General features: G+C 60.3%; 1 protein-coding gene across 1 annotated transcript in view; it reads left to right on the top strand.

The window, feature by feature from the left end:
• CFAP77 (cilia and flagella associated protein 77) overlaps positions 1 to 23,282 on the top strand; it is a 96,147-nt gene extending 72,865 nt beyond the window's left edge. The window contains exons 4-6 of the mRNA XM_037158507.2: positions 480 to 585; positions 2,885 to 2,986; positions 23,160 to 23,282. Of these exons, the coding sequence (XP_037014402.1) occupies positions 480 to 585; positions 2,885 to 2,986; positions 23,160 to 23,282 (331 nt within the window). The remainder of the gene's footprint in view (positions 1 to 479; positions 586 to 2,884; positions 2,987 to 23,159) is intronic.
• The last annotated feature ends 323 nt before the right edge of the window (positions 23,283 to 23,605 follow it).

Below are 23,605 nucleotides of genomic sequence, written 5' to 3'. Positions count from 1 at the left end.
GCCCCAAGCAGGTCTCAGTTACAGAGCTGTCCCTGCTGCTCTGGGGTCTTCCCTTTGGTCCCCAGGAGGGGTGGCGGCAGTGCCTGCTGTGCGGCGTTGGGGGTGGGGGATCCGCGGAGCTCTTCGCAGGGCCAGGGTTCTTGGTAGAGGCGGGCCTGCGTGGCCAGGTGGCAGGGGTGGGGGGCGAACGTCGCAGACTCTTTGCTAAGACTGGCTTCAGGGACCCAAGGAGGAGCCTAGTCCAAACGAGTGTTCCCAGGAGCCCACCTCAAACTGGTCAGGGGACCGTCTCTGTCACCTTCCAGGCCGAGCCCTTGGCCACCTGCCATCCACGTCTGTGGCTGACTCACACGAGGCACCCGCCACTTCCTGGGATTTTGAGCCTGGGGGAGCCTCTTGCGGTCCTGGGAGACAGGGGCGGCCTGGGGAGGTCCCGGGCCCTTCCAGGACCTCCAGGCCTCGGGAATTCCTCCCCACAGGCCTTCCACGCCCCTCTTCGACCTGCTGCAGCACCGCTACCAGCAGCTGTGGGTGCAGGAGCAGAAGGCCGCCCAGAAAGCCATCAAACTGGAGAAGAAGCACAAGGTAAGGGCTGCCTCCATCCTGAGCAGCCGACTGTCGGGGGGCCAGAGGCAGGAAGGGCCGGACCGGCCTACACTCGGGGACTACGCGGCCTGCACCTTTGCCCCTGGGGGTGGCCAGGAATCAGGCTGCCCGTTGCTGTGCTGACCAGGCCTCACAGACGGTTAGAGCCGGAGAGAGTCTTGGTGGTGATCAGATTCAACCGCCACCTGAGCCCCAAGAGGGGACAGTTCCGGGCAGGGTCCCCAGTGCGTTGGCCTGTGGAGGAAAGGCTAAGAAGGCAAAAGGGACCGAGAAAGCCGCCTTCTGGGGAGGTGCCCGAAAGGACAGTGCCGTACACTTTGGGGGCCCTTGTGTTTCCAGTGAATGGCCCGGGCCCATGCCAAAACACTTGGGGTCCATCACAGGCACCATCTCATCCTCACCTTGCAAAAGCCCCGGAGGTGGATGTGAGGAAACCCTGCTCCCCAAGCACAGAAGTTGAGCTCCGAGAGGCAGGCGGTGCCTACACAGGGGACATGGAGCTGGGGACAGACCACACCCAGACACCGCCCACGTCAATGGCGCGGGAGGCAGGAGGGGGAGACCCACTGCCCTACGGTCAGCGGGGCTTTGGGCTGGTGTGGAGACTTGGGGCTTCGGCAGGACACACCCATTGTCCTGCCTGCTGTCCCCCCAAGCGCCCCCTGAGTTGATGGGTCGTCTCAGTGAAACTGAGGCTCCGAGTGGGCGAGTGGCCAGAGCATCAGAGCAGGCCCGGCCCCGGGCGGCTCCCACCCCAGAGCCTGGGCTTTTCCCAGGTGGCGAGGCCCTGCTCCTGCTGATCAGAGGGGAGTTCGGGGTCCAGCCAAGGTGCTCTAGGGGAGTCTGACCCGGGACCCTGTTGCCCCCGGGGCCAGGCCAGAAGAGGCCCCGAGGCCAGACGGCATAATTGATTAACGAAATTAGTCAAAAGGCATTTGATGGGGTTGCGGTATCCGCGGTGAAACTCAGTCCAGCTCTCCCCTGCCCACGGCGCTGCCCATGTGCCCGGGCTCAGGAGGTGCTGCTGTAGGAGGTGCTGGAAGTTTGGGCTTTGCCTGCAGAGGAAGCCGCCTTGGCGGGCAGACGAAACCCCGGTGTAGACCCCAGTGTAGACCCTGGAGACCCAGGTTTTGGGGGGCCTGGAACCTCTGCATTTGGGGGCGCCTGCCTGTTTAAGACTCTAGGTAAAGTCCCTGTCTACCGGTTACCTCCCCCAAGGAATCGAATTTGGCGAGACGGCAGCCGTGGGCTGGGGTTTGCCCTAACGCCGCTCCCCCGGGGCACACCTCAAATGCAGAGGCCAGGGTCCCGCTCGTGCCGATTCGGTGGCTGGGGGCCTTGGACCCCGAGTTAGTGGGCTGGGGCTGCCATGACAGACACCTCGGGCCAGGCGGCTTCAAGGACAGAAATCCCTCGTCTCCAGGTTCCAAAGGCTGGAAGTCCAAAGTCAAGGCGGGGGCAGGGCTGGCTTTTCCCGAGGGCTCCCTCCTTGGCTTGTGGACAGCGGGCTCGCCAGTGTGCCCTCGCCTGGCCCTTGCTCTCTGTGACATGGCTGGTGCGTCTCCCGGTCACAAACACACCAGTTCTGGCACATTAGGGGACAACCTCACAGCCCCATTCACCCTGAGTGACCTGCCTGCATGAATGCCCTGTCTCCAGACACAGTCACCTGGGGGTCAGGGTTCCTCCGTGGGACTTGGAAAGGGGTGCCGTTCCGGCCACAGCAGCCCCGTGAGCTCCAGGACCCTGCAATGGGCTGGCTGGCACCTGTTAGCGGCGCGGGGCCTGCCAATCAGGAGGAACCATCCCTGCAGAGACCTCGCGGGCTCGGAACTGAGCCCCTCAGCCCCTCCCAAAAGGAGCCCCCCTTCCTATTCCGGGAGCGGGTCCTGGTGGCACCTATTCCGGGCTCCCGAGAGGTGCCTACAACCCCGGAGGCCGTGCCCCTCTGTCCGAGCTCCATGGAGTCCCCCCCAACTGCCAGGGCTGTGTGTGCCGCCAGGGAAAACGACAAGTGTGGCTGGACGCTGTCCTTGCCCTTGAGGCGGCTGCGTGCGCGCACCAGGGACGAACCAGACACTGACCCTGTGGTCCCCCCTCCAAGTCCCCCGGGTTACAGCCTCGGCCCGGCAAGGGTGCAGGCGCCTCAGAGTCAGGCCTGCGTGAGGGTTGGGTGAGGCAGAAAAGCGAGCCACGGGGCTGCCCTCTCGGGCCGGTCGCAGCGCTGGCTTGTCAGGCAGCCAGGTGGCCCCCTGGCCTCTGATTTCGCTGCCTGCAGATGGTCCTTGGGAAGCTCTACGAGACCCGGAGCAGCCAGCTGAGGAAGTACAAGCCGCCCGTGAAGCTGGACGCCCTCTGGCACATGCCTCACTTCCAGAAGGTCAGTGTCATGCCCTCGGCGGCAGCTGGTGTTCTCCTTGCCTGGCGTCTACCTGCCCCCTGCACAGGGAGCTCCGTGGGCTTCCAGCCTCCCAGGGGCCCGACGGCCACAGCAGTGGCTCCCACTGCAGCAGTTCTCGTTCATCCCCCGCCCCCTGAGTGCCTGGCGCTGAGCTCCAGTCACTGACCCTTCACGCTCACTGTCCCCTGGTCACAGACAGAGAACAGCAAAGGCTGCTAAGGAGCAGCTTCGGGCTGAAGCCGGACTCTGACTGCTGGAGTTGGGGTGCTCGTCCACCAGGGAACGGCGTCTGGGCAGAGCCCCTCCACGGATGGGGCTTCAGAAGCACCACATCCCACCCTGGGACCTTGGGGACACAGGTGTCTCTCAACAGGGTTGGCTCCCCCAGGGGGACGGGAAGCAGATGTCTCCTGGGGCTGCCATATGGGCAGAAAAGGGACCCAACGCTCTGGGAGTCGCCATGATGCTCTGGACCTCGGAACTGAGAGGGGTGCATTTGGCCGATAGCCCTGTGGTGGTCCCCAGACAGGGTCCCCATAAGAGCTGGGGCACTGTGCAGAGCAGGGAAACCAGGGGGTCAGGGACAGCGGCTTCAGGATGGGGGTGGGCTGTGTGTGCCCGACTCTGGCTACCAAGCCTCTCTGGGGGCCACAGCTGTCACACGAGGCCCGAGGAAGGAGGTTGCACAGAGCAGCACTCCTGGCCACCCAGGCCAGGCCACTGCGTGGAGTTAAACTGCAGTTTAGACAATGAAGGGCCGGTGGCTTCCTGAGCCTAATGCGATCGAACAGGCTGCCGAGCTTCACCGGAGACGCCCGCTCGCCCCCTCAGTGTGACCTCTCGTGTCCTGCCCAGTGGCCCCTGCCAGCTCACGTCAGTGACCGTTTGCCCGCCGCCCATCAGCCGAGCTGCCCCCGCACACGGAACGTGACTGGCCGCTTGGGTGGTGTCGCTGTGCTGCCTTTCCTCCCGGACCCCGCAGCACGCTCAGCTCCAGTGCCTGGTCTGCCCCGGCCTCCTGCCTTCCCAGCCACAGCCCTCTGCCCCCTTCCCTCCCTTTCGACAGCCCCTGTTCACGTTCTCCTTCCCGGACTCTCCTTCTGTGGCCTCTCCTCCTGGCTCCTTGCTCTCTGATCCTCCTAATACCTATGGCGGTCCTGACATCGGAGGGCGGGTGCCGCCCAGGACGGGGCTCCCGGCTCCTCGGGCATGAGATGCTCCACTTGTCTCTCTGCTCCTAGCATCGACCCCCCGCCTCTCAGCTCCGCCCCTGACCCAGGACCTGCCTGGTCTCTACAAGGTGATGGACAAAGGAGCTTTCTTCAACCCAGAAAGAACCCGATGGGCTTCTATTTTCAAAGTAGGAGATATGACGGAGCCGTGCCTGGCCTCTCCCAGTCCTTGCCCTGCTGTGATAAAATTCCGCCACGAGCCACAGCAGCCACCTGAGCGCCAGCCCTTAATGCTGCACCAGGCATTTTGCGTGTCCCCGTCCCGCCGGGAGTTGGGCCCGGAGGACAGCAGGGCCCAAGCCGGACACGCCACCATATCATCCCGTAGGAACCACGAGAGAGAGAATAGGAACGCCGACACCGGTTCAGAGGGTGATGCTTTTCATCATCTCTGGGATGCTCGTGGGATTCTGGAAGCTCCATGCTGAGAAGGGTGTGTGCCCGGGCGCCGCCGGCCACAGCCCAGCACTGACCGGAGACCCGCAGAGCGCTGCCGCCATGACACTCGTGACACTCAGTGCCCCCACTGACGGAAAATTACCAAGTGCCAAGTGCTGGCGTGCATGAGAGAGGAGATGTCCCCGTTCTACCGATGTGGAGAGGGAGGCTCCGAGAGGCGAAGGGCCTGGCCCTGGAGGGAGGGGACCCGGATCCAGCCCGGCCTCCCGAGGACCCTCCCTGCCTGTGTCACCCGGCAGGTCCCTTCTTCCTGCTGACGGGCTCCTCCCCCCCCCCCGCACTGCACTGTCCGCACATTAATTAAGCCCCTGATTGAGTCATTAGTCGTTCAACAACTTTCCTAGTAAAACGCGACCTCATTAGAACCACGCCTGCCACGTCCCCCGTCCCATCCCCGAGCCCTGCACAGAGCCCGGCACCGAGCGGGTGGTCAGCAGCTGTCTGAGGGATGAATGAAGGAGTGGGTGAGTGAACGAGTGACGGCAACATTTCACAGCCTCCGAGCCAGAGCCTGGCGCCCCGGGACCGCTGCCTGGGTCTGCACCCAGAGGCCGGCGGGGGGGTTGGCTGCCTCCGCCCACAGAGGCCTGGGGAGCCGCCCCCGGAGGGTCTTTGTCTGCCTCTACTCCCTCCGGTCTCTGCAGATCCCCCGTCCACCCCTCCCCACCCGGCCCCGTTATGAAAGGAAAAAGCACTTCCAAAAAAGTTGAACCTGTCACAGTGATGGATGACCTAAATGAACTCTCCCCGCTCGCGAACAGATGTCGCGGCTGAACTCTGTCAGAAATAATTAAACACCTTTCACGGGGAAACACTGCAGGCAGGCGAGGACGCTCCTCGGGCTGGGTCAGCGCCACCGCGCAAGCTGGCTTCCACTCGGCTCAGCCAGCCCCCCGGGAGCCGCCCCAGCCCCCGGGGCGGTCCAGCGGGACACTGGGCACTCCCGGGGGGACCCAGAAACGACACCTCCTTCAGGGCAGGGCGCCCTGGCGGGCCTGCGGACCCCCGAAGACTCAGGCTGCCGCCTCCGGCAGCACCCCTCCTGGTCCCTGTGACCAGCAGTTGCCACAGGTGGCCAGCGCCCAGAGGGGAGGGTCAGCCGACAGCTGGCAAGTGGCCTTTCTGCCAGAACGTTCAGACTGTGCCACCAGCCAGCTCAGAGAGCTGGACCAGCCGCTGAACCTCAGTTTCCCATCTGAAAATGGAGTTCTTGAGGGTCATGGCCAACATAAGATTCCATGGTCCCAAGTTCACTGGTCAAGGAACCATGGGGGAGGGGGCCTGGGGGTGCGTGGAGGGGGCAGGCCCCAAAGCCAAGTGAACTGTCAGGGGGCCGCCCCGATTCCCACAGAGGGACGAGACGTGGACTCCTGGCTTCCTGGCCCCGGGAGGAAGGCTCTCTGGGCGGGGCAGCGCCTGCTGTGCCAGGCGGCCTCGGGCTCACTCGCCCTCCCCCAGGGGTGCTGGGGTCTTCCGGGGAGAGCGAGCAGCCATCGGGGAGGGAAGGGTGTGCCATAGTCCGTGTGCACTCCTGACTCTAGGGTCAGCCAGACCTGGGTCACGGGGCGACCCTGCCACTCCCCACCTGTCAGGGGGCTTGACCTGTCTGAGACCCTGTTTCCTCTTCCGTGAAGTGGGATAGGCCTGTGGGAAGGTTGGCGGGAACACGCGTGCACCAGGGCCAGCGAGTGCCTGGCCCAGTAAGTGCAGCCGCCGTGAGGTGGTCCTGGCGACCACTCCCTCACTCACTCACTCACTCACAAATCTGGACGGACACCTCGCACCAGGCCCCGTTCTGGGTGCCAAATGTGCCTCTGCTCTGGGGCCGCAGGTAACTGGCGGAGAGTGCGGTGCGCGGTCGGACAGACGGGCGGACGGGTAACTGCACAGGAACCCCTGGCTTGCCCAGGGTGCCCCTCCTGTCCACCTGTTGGGAGGCAGAATCACCAATGGCTCCGCCTTTTGTTCTCAAAAGCAACCCAATCTGAAGCACACGTCCTGCGGCCACCTGGTAATTAGCCAAGAAAAAGAGATGTTTTATCCTTCCTCACAAAAGGCTGCGGGTGCTGCCGGCCCAGACAAAAGGGCAGGCACTCCACAGACTTAGGGCCGTGCCAGCAAGCCCATTGGAAGGCTGGGGGCCACCGGGGAAGCGATGGCTCACACAGGTGACGTCCCACAGAGGGAGGGTCCCCAGTGACGTGACACGTTGCGCAGCCACGGAAGATGGGGGTCTGTACTCACTGACGCTCCACTAGCCCAGTGTTGACTAAAGGACCCGCGATGTCGGGAGAGAGGTGGCCTGTGACCACAGGCGTGTGGGCTCCAGGGCGGGTGTCGGGAGGGGGCCCGAGCAGCAGCAGCGGGGGTCTCCGGGGAGGTGGGGCCTGAGTCTTGCCTTCTTGGATGCTCTCCTCTGCATCGAGTTTTCACAGGGAGTTTGTGCAGCTTTTGCAAAATAAGCGAGACTGTTCTTCGACATGTTTTTAAAGGATGGGGACTCTGTATCCCTCCCAGGGGCTTGTCCGGCACTCAAGCTCCCCTTCAGCCCAGTTCTCTGACTGCTCCCCAGCGCTGCCAGGCTGCTGGCCACCCCTGGTCTCTTATGTTCGGGTCCAGCAGGTGTGACAGCCAGAGGCCCACACTCTGCCGTAGCAGTGACCGCAGCTGACTTGCTGAGTCCTGATCTCTTTGGCCAAGCGCACCTTATAACTGGAGACCGGAAACCCATGGTTGCGGGGGGTGTTGCCCAAGCACTCCCACCCGACCACCCTGCCTCCCTGGCACAGGCCGATACCCCGACATTACATAGTCATTCAGTCACCAAAGTATGAACAAATCGACTCTTTTCACCAGGCTTTCCGTTTCAGCCCCACTGCTTTAGAATAATGGCCCGAGCTATTAAGCTAACAGTTTGATTTACAAGCCCTTGCGTTCCGGCTCAGACGCCTGCCTCCGTGGACGACTAACCCTGCCTCGCTCTCCTGGGCCCCCGGCTCCCTGACAGCGCAGGGTTCCGACGGCGGGGAAATCAGCAGTCAGCCAAGCAGACGCCGGAGCCGCAGCTGATTAGCGAAAGCCGCTGAATCTCAGAAAAGGATTTTCTTCCCCACCTTGAAGCTCTCTTGCAAATCATAGCCGGCTGCGGAGTTAACTCTGCCAAACCCCAGGGCGGGCTCAGGGCCCGTCCACCCTGGGGCGGCCACCTCTCCGAAGGGCTCCCTCTGTTCTGGTAAAGATGGGCCCTTCCTGCCCAGGTGTGTCCGTCCCCTGAGTCACTCCTGGCAGACCGGGAACATAACAGTGGAAAGTTGGGAACGGTGACAAGTTGTCACCTGCCCCACCGTTTCTTTGACGTTGTTTCTGTAAGTGCTGACTCGGACCAATGTGTAGCTCATAGATGAACAGCAAGTTCACGCAAGAGCCCAGCTTCAAAAGCGCAGGCTCCAACCTTCTGGCATCCCAGCTCCGGAGATTTGCTGACCTTCGACCATGGAGCCAGGGATGACGTGAACCAGGATGCCGCACGCTGGGCCGTCCCTTGCCCTATCGGAACGGACTGAGCTCGTGGGCACGGACAGCACTTTTCCACCCCTCCTTTGATTCTTTGTCCTGTTCCCCTCTCCCTCCTTATTCAAACCTCTGCCTGCACTGAGAGGGGAAGAGGGGCTTTGAGACGTGAGTCCCCCATCTTCCAGGAGGTGGACACTGAGACTTGAGTCCCCTGTCTTCCAGGTGGCCAGCATCTGTAAATAAACCACTTCCCCTTCCGTCCGCACCTGCCTCTCCAGTGTCGGCTTTCCCGGCAGCCGGCAGCCAGGCCTGCGTTCGGCTACCAGAAGGGCAGCTTTGGATCTGCGGCCTCTCCCCGAGTCCCCTCCCCAGTGACGCATTTTAAAATCCTGTCGCTCCGTGCGTCGGAATAAGGACATCGTGTGGCCATGCAGGGTGCGGAGCCCAGGAGGGCAGCGTGTCATGTGGACACTGGGCAATGGGCCTGACTCAGAGGTCCTGCGCAGTTGACATTTCTTCCCGAGGTGCAGGTCCCCTGTTACCTTACAGACCAGCACGCAGAAGGGGTGAAGGCAGGGGCCCAACCGGCTTAGCAGCGTCCGGCCCTTGGACGTCCTGGACTTTCAGGCACCTGCTCGCAGGGTGACATTGCTGCTCACACACTGGCAGGTCACAAATCGCCAGGGACGCGGCGGCAAAGTTCCTGGAGCAGCTAAAGAAGTCTTCTGGAGAAATCCGAGGAGCCAGGTCGTGGAGCGAGAGGCCAGGCGTCCACGCTGGGGCCGGGAGAGGCCGGCAGACATCGGCCGATGTGGGAGCTGGAGCCTCTAACAGGACCGATCCCCCGAATCCCCCCAGCACCTGGAGATTGTCCGTTTAATCCAGGAAGCTCTTCTCCCCCACTGGGGATGAGAACATTTCACATTTTGTGGTGAACATCACCAGGAAATAGAGAAAGTCCTCTTGTTTTGGCATCAGCTATATATTTTTAATCTCCAGAGACAGCGATTTCAAATCTCCAAAGAGAGTGAAAATCTCATGCTGAATTTTGGGAGCCAGTGGGACTGTGGGTCTCAGCTCCTCCCCGAGAGAATAACCCCCCTGCGATCTAACGTGAATCTCCTGGCCTTGCAGAGAAGTTCGGGCTCACTCTGCCTCCTCTGGGTGAGTTGCGCGGTGTCACCCACGAATCCCTCATTCTCACCTGTCCTGGCGTGTGAGCCTCCGACACCAGGCGCCGCCACCGCTGGCAGAGCCCGAAGCTGCCGAGCATGTGGCCAGCTGCGGCAGGGTCCAGCAGATAAACAGCTTTCAGTGATTCGCTCGGATTCACTCGAAGATCGTTCACGCTGAGATTTGTCACAACCGTGGATGACACGAGCCAAGAGGCCCCTTCCTTTCCTCAAAGAGGTCTTGGGACATGCTGCCTTCGAGTGGTGCAAAAAAACAAAAGTGGGGAGTTTGCCCAAGGAGGACTGGCCAGAAGCGCAGAGGGAGGGGCCATCCAAGAAGCTGTTCCGAGCCGGCGCTCCCAGCCGGTGGCCACAGTAGCAGCCCCGACGGCTCAGAGCCAAGCGCCTCCTCTGTGCCAGGCTGGGTGCTGTGATGGCCAGTTCTTCCCCGAGTCCACACGCGCAGAACCCGAAGCAGCACAGAAGAGCTTCGCTATTCAGAGACGAGGAGGCGTGGCCCAGGGTCCCAGTTAAGGAGCCTGGAAGAGTGGGTGGAGTCCTGCACGGTCTGGGGGCTGCCTCCAGGACACGGAAGGGCTGATAAATACCAAGGACCTGAGATCAGGGGCTGGGGGGACGAGGGGACGCTAAATGCAGGGCCTGAGAAGGAAAGTGGACAGCAGTCAGGAACAAGGGCTTTTATAGGTGTCCGGAGGGCCGTGGCCAGCCCTGCTCTGGCTGATTTAAACCCTTGCAATAAACCCAACTTTCCCCTGCCCTGAAAACCTTCAGACCTGGCTAAAACCCAGGAGCATCTTTTCAAGTGTAGTTTAGCCCCAAGGCTAAAGAGGAAGGAAGACATTGATGGGGGGGGGGGGCTAGGCTTGCTGTATCAAAAGGCATCCGGCAGAGGTGGGCCAGGAGGGAGGGCGCCACCTGTGGGCTCGGAAGCCACACAGCCGCAGGCTCAGGGCCCCAGACCACCTCTGAGCACCTATCTCAAAAAGTGGGGGCGAGGGGAAGGTCAAGGAGCGATCGCTTCCAGGTTGGACGAGCTTTGGCTCGGCTCCTGCAGTTGGTTCTCAGACTTGGCTGTGTGTGTGGTTCCTCTGGGCCGAGGTTTGAACAGCAGATTCCAGGGCCCCCCAGAACCCTGATCTGGGGGGCCCGGGGGGGCTGCCAAGCCTGTATTCTCAGCGAGCAGCTGCCCTCAGCTCCCCTCACACAGTCACAGTGAAAGTATCGGTTTCCCGGGGCAGGAGAGTGCAGTTTCACGTTTGATGGGAAGCTTGCTGGGGCTTCGAAGGAGGCGAGGATTATGCTCTACAGTCTTGATCTGCTCAGGCCGCCCTAACAAAGCACCACAGCAGCCACAGGCATTTACTTCTCCGAGTTCCTGAGGCTGGGGGTCCAAGGCCAAGGTGCTGGCCAAGGTGCTGGAGAGCTGGCGAGGCAACTTCCTGGCTTTCAGATGGCCATCTTCTCGTGGGGGGGGGGGGTGGAGACAGTGAGAGAGAGAGGAGAGAGAGGGGATCTCGGGCATCTCTTCTGATAAGGGCACTAACCCACCACGGGCCCCACCCTCGCGGGCTCCTCTAACCCTGACCGCCTCCCAAGGCCCCGCCCTCACATGCCATCCCATTGGCGGTATGACTTCTAGGAGAACACGGTTCGGTCCACGCAGCCCCTTCTCAAGGTCAGTCCAAATCTGCCTCCTCTCGTCCTCCTCCTCCTGGCTGTGTTTCTCCTCGGGAGCCCCCGGGAGCCTCTGCCCCGCCTTCACCGTCAGAGCCCGGAAGCACCCGACGCTGGCACCGAGCCCTCACAGGTGTCCGGATGCTCGCTTGTTCCTCGGGGCACAGAGTGCTGAGGGTCGAAAGGAGCGAGGCCGCGTCTCAGTGACCGAGGGCCACCCAGAGGCCGTGACCTCTGCCCCTGCATTCTCTGCTTGTATCCACAGTCACAGGAAGTTGTCACCTTCAACTGCCTTTCTACATATTTTTGAAGACCACTGTGGTTGAAGACGCCCATCAGTGTCACTTGAATTATTTAATACAAGCATCTGTGTGAATATTCCCTTCCTGGGGGCAGCTGCATGAACACCTCGCAGTCGGACCTGCAGGCTGCTAACGACAGCGACAGCAGCAGCCCTCAGGTCTTCCACAGCCCAGGCACCTGCCGTGGGGCCAGGGTTTGGGCTGCGACCCCATGGGTGGGTAGTGCAACTCTGCGTTGATGGCAGAAAGTCTCTGCTTTATGGAATATCTTATTTCACACCACGTAAAATTTACCAGGCCCCTCCCAGTCACTTGTAAGAGACAGAGCACAAATATTGAAAACACCTCCTCTGCTTAGAAGTTGAACTGAACAAATCAGGCAGAGAGAAGCTTTAAGATGCATGAGTCTCAGGGGCATTTCTAAGGGCTCCGCTGCCTTATCCCAGGCTCCTAACCTGCCCATCCAGCCATCTGTTCATCCACTCATCTGCCATCCATCAGCCCATCCACCATCCATCCGTCTGTCTGTTCATCCACCCAGCCAAGATTTGTTGAGAGTCTACATGGTGTCCCTAACAGTAGAGTTACCCCCAGACCTTTGAAGGTCCTGCCTCTTGCTGATGTTTCCCCAGAACAACGTCCAGAGTGTGGCCTGAACACGCTCGCTGTCTAGCTGGGGACCGTTCACTCTAATATTCTAATTCGTGACTCGACAGGGTCAGCCTCGTCAGTTACAGACAGGTTCTGTTTCTTCTTAAAACACACCTGAGAACATTCTTCCTGCTCATTATTCCCACAAGAGAACAGGGGGAAGACAACACCAAACCCCACCAGGTGCGTCCCACCCCACTGGGCCACGGACACCAAGCATCTGAGTGTGTCCCCAGCCTCCCCGGCAGTAAGCCCGGAGCTGTTCAAAGCCTAAATGAATAAGCGGTAAGGCACTGACGGGCGCTGTGCGCACGGCTCAGCAAAGGACTTAATTTGCAGCCGAGCGCAAAATCAAAGACTCTGTCAACCAAGGGACCGTGGGCCCGGATAACCACCTAGCGCTACCTGAGAAAGCACTGTCAGGTAAATTTCCAGAGAAGGTAATTAAGGAGTCACCACTGTCTACATTCAGCAGCAAAATTCGGAGCTCTGGGATTGGAGGCTCACTAGGGGTCCGGGGCCTCCCCCACCCCGACCTGGCCCTTCATCAGGCTGAACAGTGGAGGTTTGCGGGGGATGGGCCGCCGCGTCCCCGCCTCGGTCTCAGACAACGCCCCTCCAGCCCCGCGTGCTCCTGCAGGCGTCTTCTTGTCGCAGAAGCGGCAGGAAGCAAATGAGATCGCTGCTTGTGGGACAGGGGTGAGATTAATAGACAGATATACAGACCTCTCTGAGAGCCAGCAAGCACCGATTAATATTTATCAAGTGCCCACGGTGTTCCTGATACCGAGGAGCAACATGCAAAACATGCAGCCCTGCGTCAGGGAGCCCACGTCTGACTGAAGAGCTGCACACAGACCGAGGCGCCGAGTGCTCAGAGGCCCCGCCCTGGAGGCAGAGCCCAGCGGGGCTTGGGCTACTGTTAGAGCGGGTGGCCTCCTCTCACTGAGGGGACACACCCGGGTGGCATCGGCCCTCGGCCTGCCCCGGGGAGGAGCACCGAGCCACCCGCCCATGTCGCCGGGAGCTGTCACGTCCACAAAGCCTCCTCCGAGGGTCTCATCCACACAGGCCCTTCACAAACTCCCTCCTCAGCTCTCACCTGTGCTGAAAATAAAATAAGCCCCTCTCCCACTCTGGAGACGAGTCTACCACGACCCTGCGTATCCTGCTATTTCTAAGTGGGGTGGGCAGGGTGAGCGCCCCGCTGGGCTGTCCCGCTGCCCATCTGCAGCTGGACCCTCCCGGGCCCACCCTAACCCCTGAAGAACAGCACCAAGCAGAGTGCCCTCATCTGGGCTATGAAAAGAGATGGGGCCTGCTCCTGGCGGCTCCGCGTGTCACCGCATTTGTTGACAGCCCCCTTGAAAACAGCCCTCACTGCCACTGTGAAGTCTCGTTCCCGCTCCCCTCCAGTCCTTGCTCAGACAGGTTTTGAAAGGCGAGAAATCTGGAAAACACAGACACTCGCCCACCCCGGGCCCCATCACAGAGGGAGAGAAGGCGGCAGCCAGGGTGAGCGGGGCTGACGGGTCTGCTCACCTGGCCCTGCGGTGCACCGCCTCCAATTAAATCAAAACGGTTTGTTTTTAATGGTCTTTTACACTGACAAGTGGGCGATCATTCTGGGCCCACTAGCTGTCAGGGAGCCGAGGCAAATCCTCCGTTGATAATGCCCAATGCTTCCAATTAGGAGCTGAGGCCGCTCCTGGCGCGCTAACGATTCCCCAGCCACCCCCCAGGCCCCTTCGGCGCTGGCTGCTGCTTCTCGCCTCCGCCGCAAATCACTGACACCAAACGGAAGGCCCCGTCTCCTCGCCACGCCAGGCCCGGGCCCTGTTGGGCTTAATGAGCCGATGGAAGTTTCGCGGCTCCGGCGCTAAATTCTTTTCTTGTTTGACAGCTGCTCTGCTAAGGCGAGTGTTGACCTTATAAAAGATTTAGTGTTTCTCATTATTTTCTGTCAAGCTTCACAAGGGATGGCTCCGCGGTTCTCATTTGCATCCCGGGGTGCGGGTGCGTGCGTGTGCGGGCGCGTGTGAGTGCGTGTGTCGGACGGGGGCTCCGAGGTGGAGAGGGAGAAAGGGGGAAATGGCGAGGGCTCTCTCTCTCTCTCTCTCCCCTCTCGCATTTGGCTCCTGCAAAACAGCTTCCAGTGCGACCTGCGCCTTGGGCTGAGGTGTTTCAAAGAGAAGCCGAGAGGCAGAGCCCCGATGATGAAGGGGCCGATGGCTTCCAGGCCTCCCAAGGGGCGTCTCGGCGGAGGCCCGGGAGAAAACCCGGAGAGCGGCCCAGCCGAGCCGGGCTCGGCACCCGGCAGTGCTGGTGCCGCACCCCGTCCTCAGGCCCTGCGGTGAGCTATCCCCGGCCAGCCTCCTCCCGCCAGGTTTCTGGCACGAGGACTCAATGGTTTTCCAAAGCAGAGCCGCTCCTTCCAGCATGGCCCATGTTGCTGTCCCCCGAGATGACTTGGTCCCCACATCTGTGTGAAACTGGGCCACTCTCTGAGGATCAAGGCTCTGGGGGTCCCAGGACCACCTCTTCGCTCACGGGCTTCAGCCCCCATGTCCTGCTGCTCGCCTGCCCCGGCCACTCCCGCTGAGGCAGCCGGAGGCCGGTGGGAGAACCCAGGGCCGATGACCACGCAGATGTCTTCTCCTGGGGGCTCCGTCCTCCTCCATCCTCATTGCTGGGAGACTCTATTTTGACCTCATAGAGGGAAAGCATGGCACCTGTGTCCGCCCGCCCGCCCGCGCTCAGGGCAGACCTTGCTAATCAACCGCTGCACGCTTTCTCACGAGCCTCCGTTCAGCCTGAGCACCTTTCGAACAGAAACGACGCCAGCCATCTGTTAGTGCTGACGGAGTTGCCACCGCCCTGCGTCGGTGGTACTGCCTGGTACCCAGAAGTTCCTAGTCTCTCTGTGCTACCTGAAGAGGATTTTCATACAAAAGGAAATCAAATATAACCCACTAAGGGGGAACAGATAGATCGAACATCATCAGAATTAAAAGCTTCAGGGCTTCCAGTGATAACATCAGGACAGTGAAAAGGCAGCCCGCCGAGGAGGAGACAATGTTCGCACGTCACAGAGCGGGCAGGGGACTGTGTCCGGGAACGCAGATACTGCTCTCACGGCTCAGTCAGGAAATGTCGATAATCCCACTGTAAAGCAGGCGAAGGGCACCCATAGACATCCCTCCAAAAAGGTACCCAGGTCACCGGGCAGGGGCTCAGCATCGCTAGCCCTCGGGCGAATGTGAATCCGAACCAGTGAAACGCTTCCCGCCCACTAGGGCGGCTGTAACGGCAACTTTGAAAAGACGGACGACAGACAGCACGTGCTGGCCAGCACGTGGTGAAATGTGAAGCCTGGTCAGCTGCTGGTGAGAACGCTGCAGCAGGTTCCCGAAAGGTTAACCACAGAGCTCCCGTCTGCCCAGCAGCTCCTCTCCCAAGAGAAATGGCCACACACGTCCACGCAAAACCACGAACATGAGTGCACCTAGCAGCATGACTCATAATAGCCAAAAAGTGGCGACAACCCAAATGTCTGTCTTTTTTAAAGATTTTATGTATTTCTTTTTAGAGAGAGGGGAATGGAGGGATAAAGACAGGGAGAGAAACACCAATGTGTGGTTGTCTCTCACGCACCCCCTCCTGGGGACCTGGCCTGCAACCCAGGCATGTGCCCTGACTGGGAATCAAACCTGTAACCCTTTGATTTGGAGGCCGGCACTCAGTCCACTGAGCCACACCAACCAGGGCCCAAATGTCCATCTTCCAATGGAATTTTATGAATTATAGCTCAAAAAAGCTGTCAAAAAAAAAAAAAAAGGCCCAGGCCACTTGAATAAAAACAGCTCACTTGAGTCAGATTGGTGCTCATCACCTGATTCTATCTTTGAAGCTGGCAGAGGGTGATCACTGGCCACCATGAAATGGCCTCACGTGACGAGGGCAGGGTCTGGTGTGTCCTCAGTTCCCCCCCATTGTCCACTGTGACTCTCACTCACCTGAAACCTATGACACTTGGAAGCTGAAGAAGAAGGAGCGGGTGCTCGGGACACTCGGAAAAGCGACCCCCCCCCGGGGTGTGGCCCTGCAGTCCCCCAACTCTCCCACCTGGACCCCAGCCGCTGCGGACTAGCCCTCGCTCATCCTTGGACGTGACCAGGAGACACTGGTGCGGCTTCTGGAAACAGCGGCTCGATTCCCGTTTTCAGAGACAGGCGGGATTGGTCTCCGCCCTGCAGTCAGTGGGTCAGGCCGGGACCCTAGGGCAGGCTTCCCGCTCACAGCTGGGTATCCTTGGGCAGCGTCGGTCTCCCTTCTCATGAGGCGAGGACGGCCCCCCTCACCCTCAGGGGGCCGGGGATCTGCACGCCCTCCCCTGGACAGTTCCCCAAACCTCACGGTGGACCAATGCAGAGGCAGGAAGTTTGTTTTCCCAGCCGAGTCTGGATGCGACGCAGCATCTGTCAGCAGGAAGGGCCTGGGCCCATGGCCTTGCTCTGTCTATTTTTGGACCACAGAGAAATGAGAGCCGGTAGCAGAATAACAATTTAGGGGACCAGATGTCCCAAGAGAGCCTGTCGCCCTCGTTAATTAGTTCAAGGCCTGAACCTGCAACATCAGAGCTCAGGGGCCAGCCCGCCGACCGGCGACGCCCCTCATGGGGCCGTGTTGTGCCGGAGCCTCTGACCCCCAGCTGCTCCCAGCCGGACAGGAACCGCTGACCTGGGACTGATCCATAATCGCCAGGCACCCTCATTAGAGGAGACAGCCCCTCAATCTTTTAAAGCAAAATCTCTCCCAGTCACCTGAGCGCTTGTCACTTAGGGGAAAAAAAACCTAAACTAAAATCTCTATAGCTGTCATTTTTTTCCAGCTGTTTGGCAGCTTATTTTTTTTAATCTGGCTATTTTTTTCTGAATCCTGCCTACTGCTTTCTTGCCCCCTGATCTGGCCAAGACTTGGTGTCCTTTTGGGGGGCCATCCGTGGCTCATGAGAGGGGACCGGACAGCCAGCTGGCCCTCCTGGCCCTTTTAGTGGGATGCATCGGGCACATGGGAAGCTGCTTGGCCCCTGAACTTGTCCGGCGGAGGGTCGGTCCTCCGTGACTGGTGCGCCTACACACCCCTCCACTGTGTGTGGGGACAAGGCGCCAAGGAAACCCAGTGCCCTCCGGCCATAGAGAGCCCAGTGCCGAGGCTGCTTTAGTGTCCCCACCCAGCTGAGCCTCCGCTGAGGGAAGAGGCAGCAAGGACAGAAGAAAGAGAAGGCACGATGCCACTCATTGTTTAGCACGTGGACCAGGCTGTGCCACCAGCCCAAGGCCACAGCCGCCAGGCAGAAGAACACAACCAACGTCTCACCTCCTGGGTCTGGGACACTTCCTTAGGCACCGAGAGGAACTGCAGCCCTAGGAGGCGGGAAGAGCCCGACAGGGAGACGCCGTGGGAAGGTCGGCAGCAGCCAAAGTCACCAAGCACCGGTGGTGGGCACAGCTCTGCTCAGAGTGGAACCGTTCGCAAACCAGCACTGGTAACAGTCACTCTCCCCGAACTGCGTGTGTGGGGGAGGAGCCCTGCACCCGGTCCCCCGCCCCCAAGATAAAGTCGAAACCAAGCTGCCCGGGCAAGGCCGCAGAGCCTTCCAGCCTGTCCTCCAGGTCTGTTGGAGCTGTAGTCAGACACGTGCTTGAGCAGAGCAGGGGTTGCTGTATGTGTTTCGAGCTCTTTGTTGAAACAGCATCGCGCTCGGGGCCACTCTGTAGACCAAACTGGTGTCGTGAGACACTGTTTTGGAGACGTGTCTGTGCTGACTCATGGAGACCTAGAGCAGCGCTGGCCTGTCCTGGGAGGTGGCACTGCTCCCGTCTGCTCCACCCAAGACCACCGGTTAGTGTGACCCCCCCTTTAATTTTAGTCACCTGAAATTTAAATGGCCACATGTGGACGGTGCCTCTGTGGGGTGCTCATTTCTACGGCCCCCGAGTATTCCACGGCTGCGATTCCCCTCCACCAACGGCTTGGCCGTTTCCTCCGCCGGTTTTTCTGTGCCCGTGGGACCCGAGGCCGCCTTCACCTCCCGTCTCCGCCTTGTCCCTCCAGCCTCTGTTTGTCCATGACTCCTCCCAGGAAGCCTTCTCTGGCCCCGCAGGATGAGTCTGACACCTGCATATTATAAAGTCTTACAGAATCTGCTACTTCTTTTAATGCTTAGCTCGAGTGGAAGTGAAGGGTTAGTTGTGGAATTGTATTTTATTGCTGGTTTTGTGGCTCCGGGGCAGGGGAGGCTTTCTGAATTCCCCCTGTGCCCCTACGCCTGGCCCAGAACCCGGCCCAGGAGGGCACACGAGTGGAGTGAAATAATTCACGCATGAAGGAAAGGATCCCAGCCGTGCCTTCCCCTAGCCCAGACCACGGGGCGCCCTCTCTCTCACCGTGCCAGTTTGTTCCACACACGGGTGCCCCGTTGAAAGGAGATCGGACTTTCCCCACAAGCATAAATAGCAAAACCTCAGCCAGTATTAACAAAACATCCAATTCCACAGATTACTTTGGCACCAGAGAAATTAAATTAGAACTCGGTCATAAAACGTGACTAACAAAAGTGCCTGGAAATTTAAAAGCATATTTATAAGTAACTTATGGACCAAAGATGAAATCCAGACAAAATTCAAGAGAAATTAGATGAAAAGAGAACCAAAGAAATAAATATACTAAAGACTTGTGAGGCGAGATAAAAGAAAATTTAGAAGGCACATAGTTACTGATGCCATGTTACATAAATGTTAAGATTAGGAAAAAGAAAGATTAAAAGGTAATTAGCTGAGCAGACAACTCTAGATTCTAGAAGAGAAAGAACAGTGGACTGAAAGGAGGAAATAATGAAGTCCACAGCAAATCGTGACAAGGAAGGGTGGCAATTAAATGAAAAGTTGGCTCATTGAAAGTGGATCAGAAAAGTGTGGGTGCTTTCAAATGAATTGGGAAGGGGACCCCAAGAATCTAGGTCCGGGTGGAGTGGGGACCATGGTGGGTGGGCAGGGAGTGGACCAGAGGAAAGGCGGCAAGCTGGCTGCGGGACTCAGCTCTGCCTCGGACTCCCGGAGACCCTGGGAGGTCGATTCCTACCTCCGGGCCTCAGACTTCCCATCTGTAGAATGGGAGCGCGGACTCAGTGATCCGCAGGGTCTTTCCGACCCTGGCCGTCTGAGTCTTGCATTCCAACCTGGTATCCGGGAGGGAATTACGGCCCTGCGATCTCTTGTGAGCTGACGCTACTCACCTTCCTTGCCTCCTCTCGTGCCCCCCCCACCCCCCGCCCATCTCCTCGCTTGTATTTCTTCTCGTTCTTCCCATGGCAGGCCTTCGGCTGGTCCCGCCACCTAGGACACTCTACCCACCCTCTCCCCCTGGCTGGGAACCTCATCGTCTCTGGAAAGACCTTCCTGCCCCCAGGTGGAGGTTGAGTTCCCACAATTTCACTGAATTGTCACGAAACAATTAATTGCGTGTGGGGTGCGTTTAGCGGCGGCCTCCCACGCCCCCATGTGCCGTCCACGAGGGCAAGTGCCCCGGCCTGTCTCACTCACCTTGGGGGTGGACGCGCCTGGTCCTTATCTCATGCGCCCACTTGAACCGGCCCGGTGCCTTGGCCGACCTGGGCAGCCCCCCACCCCCACGCCCCACCTGGCCCCTAGAGCTGCGGGCAACCCTGGCGTTCGCCTCTTATTTACCTGCGTTGACCTCAGAGCGACTCAGCTCCATTCAGCAAAGCTGTCTCCTGCCAGAGCCGTTACAATTTCTTAGCTCCAGGCGGAGACAGACCGCAGACGGCTTAATTTAGAAGCGTCTCCGAAGGAATTCCTTGCTCCGCAGCTCTCATCCTTTGACTCCGGGGGTCCACAGGGTCGTGACCACGCACAGCTTGAGGCCTGACTTGTAATTAGGATCCTCGTCTCCGGCTGAGCTGCTATTTTCGGAGCAGAGAGCGAGCGTGTGGGATCGGAGCCACAGGCTCCTGGCCACGGCTTCCTCTCGCCTGGTTTCGTAAGCATGTATTAGGAGGCAGCACAGTGAGCCCTGCCGCTCGGAGTTCACCGTGTGAGACCTGGGGCCCCTGTCTCCCCCTCTGTGAAGTGGGAACAACAGTGGGTGCTCTGAGGCTTGCGTGAAGTGCACCCAGCAAATCCCAAGGCCGCTGTTGCAACACGGCTGTCCATGGGAGCTGCCAGGGGCCCCAGCCACGGCCGCAGGACAGGCCTGCCCAGGGCACACGCTGAGCCCGCTCTCCGTGGGCTCCCGTGTCCTGCTCAGGCATCAGGGTGTCGTGGGTCCAGAAAGACCCCTCCCACACGGGGGTAAGCTGTTGTTTGAGTCTGCACCAAACCAACACCACTCACCAGCACCCACCACCGCCCCGCCTCTCGAAGCTCCTGGTGGCTGCCGGTGGCTCCTGGGCTGTGGCCGCCCCTCCGCCTCTGTGCCCTCTGGCTCTTACGAGGAAGCTTGTCGTCAGGGGGTCCATCTGGATAATTCACGATGTTCTCGTTTCTACATCCTTAAATACCTCTTCAAAGACCCTTTTCCAAAGAAGGTCACAGTCACAGGTCCTGGGGGCTAAGACACTGGGCTACAAGGGCCGACGTGTGTGGGGGCGGCAGACACGTGGACTGCGCAGCTATACTGCCCTGCCAAGAGCCACTGGCGACTGCCCCCAGGCACGGAGCTGTTGCCACTCCGAACACTACAGAGGACCCTGGCAACCGGGGAGTCCCAGCCAGCTGGGCACTGGAGGCAGGCAGGGTGCCCACAAGGCCCCCTGGGACTGGCGTGCCAGCCTTACGGAGAGAACACAGCTGCCTCCTGGGAGCCACAGGTGTCAGGAAAACCATGTTGCAAAAATCAAGCCACCTTGCCAGAGGGACACAGAGGTGTGCTCGGGAAGTGCTTTGTTTTCTGGTTGTTTTCCTCTCCTCTCAGCCACATCCGTGAGGCCGCTGGGAACTTTTCTGAAGCTGAGAACAAGATCGCGGCTTGCTCACACCCGCAGAGCCCTGGGTCCCGGCGCCGTGGGCGGCCACAGCCCAGGGAGACCCAGACACATCCCAGGGAATCTGGAACCTGCGGCGGGGGCTCCGATGGCTCCCGGAAACGCTGCCACTGAGGGTCTGTGAAGGGCCCCACAAAGGGTCCCAGGGCCTTCAGAGTTGGCCCCCGCCGTTTTCTGCATCAGCGCTGGTCCAGTGTGTTTTCTCCCAGAGGAGACGGTCGGTGACTCTCTACAGAGTCTTGCAAGTGTCCGCATCCCACAGAGATGAAGACCCTGTTTTACATTCTGGAATAACTATCCAGCCTCAGCATGAGCAGCAGCTGCAGGAGAATATTCTAGAAAGAATCCAGAACTTCGTGCCCAGAGGTTAAGGGGGCAGGACTCAAACAGAGTTTGTCTGCCACGGACTCCCTGTGGGGCCACGCCCAGACCGAGCCCTCTCTGGGCCTCAGTTTCTCACCTGCAAAGTGGCGATCAATCAAGCCAGACTCTACCGGGCCCTCCTGCCCCCTGATGGTCCTGCTGCCCCCAATGCTGAGCCCAGCCCCCGGGATCTGGGGTCAGGACCTGAGGCATGGGTCTCCTTGACCCTCAGCAGTGGCCCACACCTGGGAGTGGAGGGGGACAGTGTCCCAGAGCAAGGCCTCGGAGGAACCCAGAGGTCCCATCAGCTCTGCCCCTGCCCTCAGCAAGCACGTGCCCAGTTCTCGGCCTCCAGGAAGCCACCACTGGGCTGCGGGCTCTGGTTCAAGGTCATTGCCCCTCCTCAAGGGGAGGTGCCCAGGTCCCCATGCTGTGTGATGGACCCGATTTCGTGCACTGAGCGCGGACGCTTTCCTGGCGGGCCGCCCCGAGCCCTTCCTCTACTCCTGCTCCTACTTCCTCCTCTTCCATTTCCCCCTTCCCTCACCGGCCCTCACCCAAAGCTGCCCGCAGCCCCCCTGGGCCTCGATAACCCCCGGGGGCTGAGCCCCCTGAATTCTAGGCAAGGGGCTGCGGCCGTCCCGGAACATGGGTCCTGCTTTATCCCGAAGACACAGCAGGGCAAACCCAAAAGAACCCTGCCTACCAGCCCGCCCCCTGGGCCCCGGGGTCAATGGCTCTGACTGCCCCTGGCCAACACCCCGCTACCCCCTTAGGCCCTGCCCGTCCCTCAAGCCAGAAGTGTCCCCCGAAGGGTCTGCCCCAGAATGGACTCCTGCTCTGGGAGGTGGAGCTGAGGCCACTTGTTTTCACTGCACTGCCACCCCGGCCACTCTGACAATGGCGACGAAGTGGCTGCCCTTCGAGGTCACGGCTCTGCGGCTCTGTGGGGACAGGGGGCTCTCATGCTGCTGCTGTGTCCCCAGTGCCGGAGGGGCGAGGGCAGGAGGCAGGGCGGAGGCAGGGGTGAATAAACAGGGGCCCAAGCCCTTCCTCCCCCCGCCCTCCCCCGCAGGTTACCCTAAAGGACTCAGCCTGGCAGGGGGTGCTCTCACGCCCCCGGAGGTGACGTAACAAACCCAGAAGATGGAGGAGCTTCCTGAGAAGGAGGTTCAGCTGAGACACTGACTGTACAAAATGTCACCTGGGTCTGCTCCCTCACCGGCCTGTGTCCGGGCCTCCTGGGCAGCTGCCCCCCGGAGGGGAAGGCAGCAGGGTCACCCTCCCTGAAGGAGCATGAGGGGCAGCGCCAGGCAGTCCTCTGGGTGGGAGTGGCTTGTCGGGAGTTTCAATGGCGGATGTCAGCACGGGAAGGTGATACTGGCTGTTGGGGGCATTGCTGGTGTCTCCTGAGTGGGCACGAGGCCCCCTACACAAGTCCTGCCGTGAGCTGGACAAAGGACAACATGCTGCGCTGGCCCTGGGCAGCCCCGCCCCGACCGCCTCCCGTCCTGCAGCCTGTCACCGCCCGGCCCAGGACACTGCCAGCTCCCAGGCCTCACTCCTTCCCTCTTACAGCTCTCTCGTCACGGCCGTAAGGGGCAGGTTGGGTGGGCAGGCAGGCGAGAGAAGGGGAGGGCACCCCAGGGTGCAGGGCCCCGGGGCACCCACGCCCACTGACTCGCTGCCCCCTATCCACAGGTGGGCCCCCACCTGGACACCTTCCCCACCGAGGCCGATCGCCAGAACGCTTTCAAAGCCCACCGGCAAGAGCGGGCCGTGCGCCAGGGGACCCTGCGCATGGGCAACTACACCCACCCCTGAAGTCTCCCAGATGCAGTAGAAAATTCCAGAAGGACTCACCTTTCTTGCCCCAACCCACATAAGACACTCTCCTACTTTTACGTGGATTCTGCTCCCACAAGGACCTCAGATCCCAGTCTCAGGGTAACTACTCTTGCTAAGAGCGCCCCCTTTAGGATCGCCAGCACTAGTTTACCGATGCCCGGCCCCCCTCTACCCAGGCCACCCACCCGCTCTTCCCCACCCCTCACCCAATAGGACCACACCAAGTTACAAGGCAGAATTTAGACTCTAGGCCAGGGGTTGTCCCCCAGGCTCCGCCCGTGAAGCATTAAGAACACCCG

This window comes from Artibeus jamaicensis, unplaced genomic scaffold (genome assembly GCF_021234435.1).
Source record: "Artibeus jamaicensis isolate MK-2021 breed Jamaican fruit bat unplaced genomic scaffold, CSHL_Jam_final contig_471, whole genome shotgun sequence".
NCBI lineage: Eukaryota > Metazoa > Chordata > Mammalia > Chiroptera > Phyllostomidae > Artibeus > Artibeus jamaicensis.
Note: the sequence above shows the minus strand (reverse complement) of the source record. Positions and strands in the feature narration are given on the sequence as shown.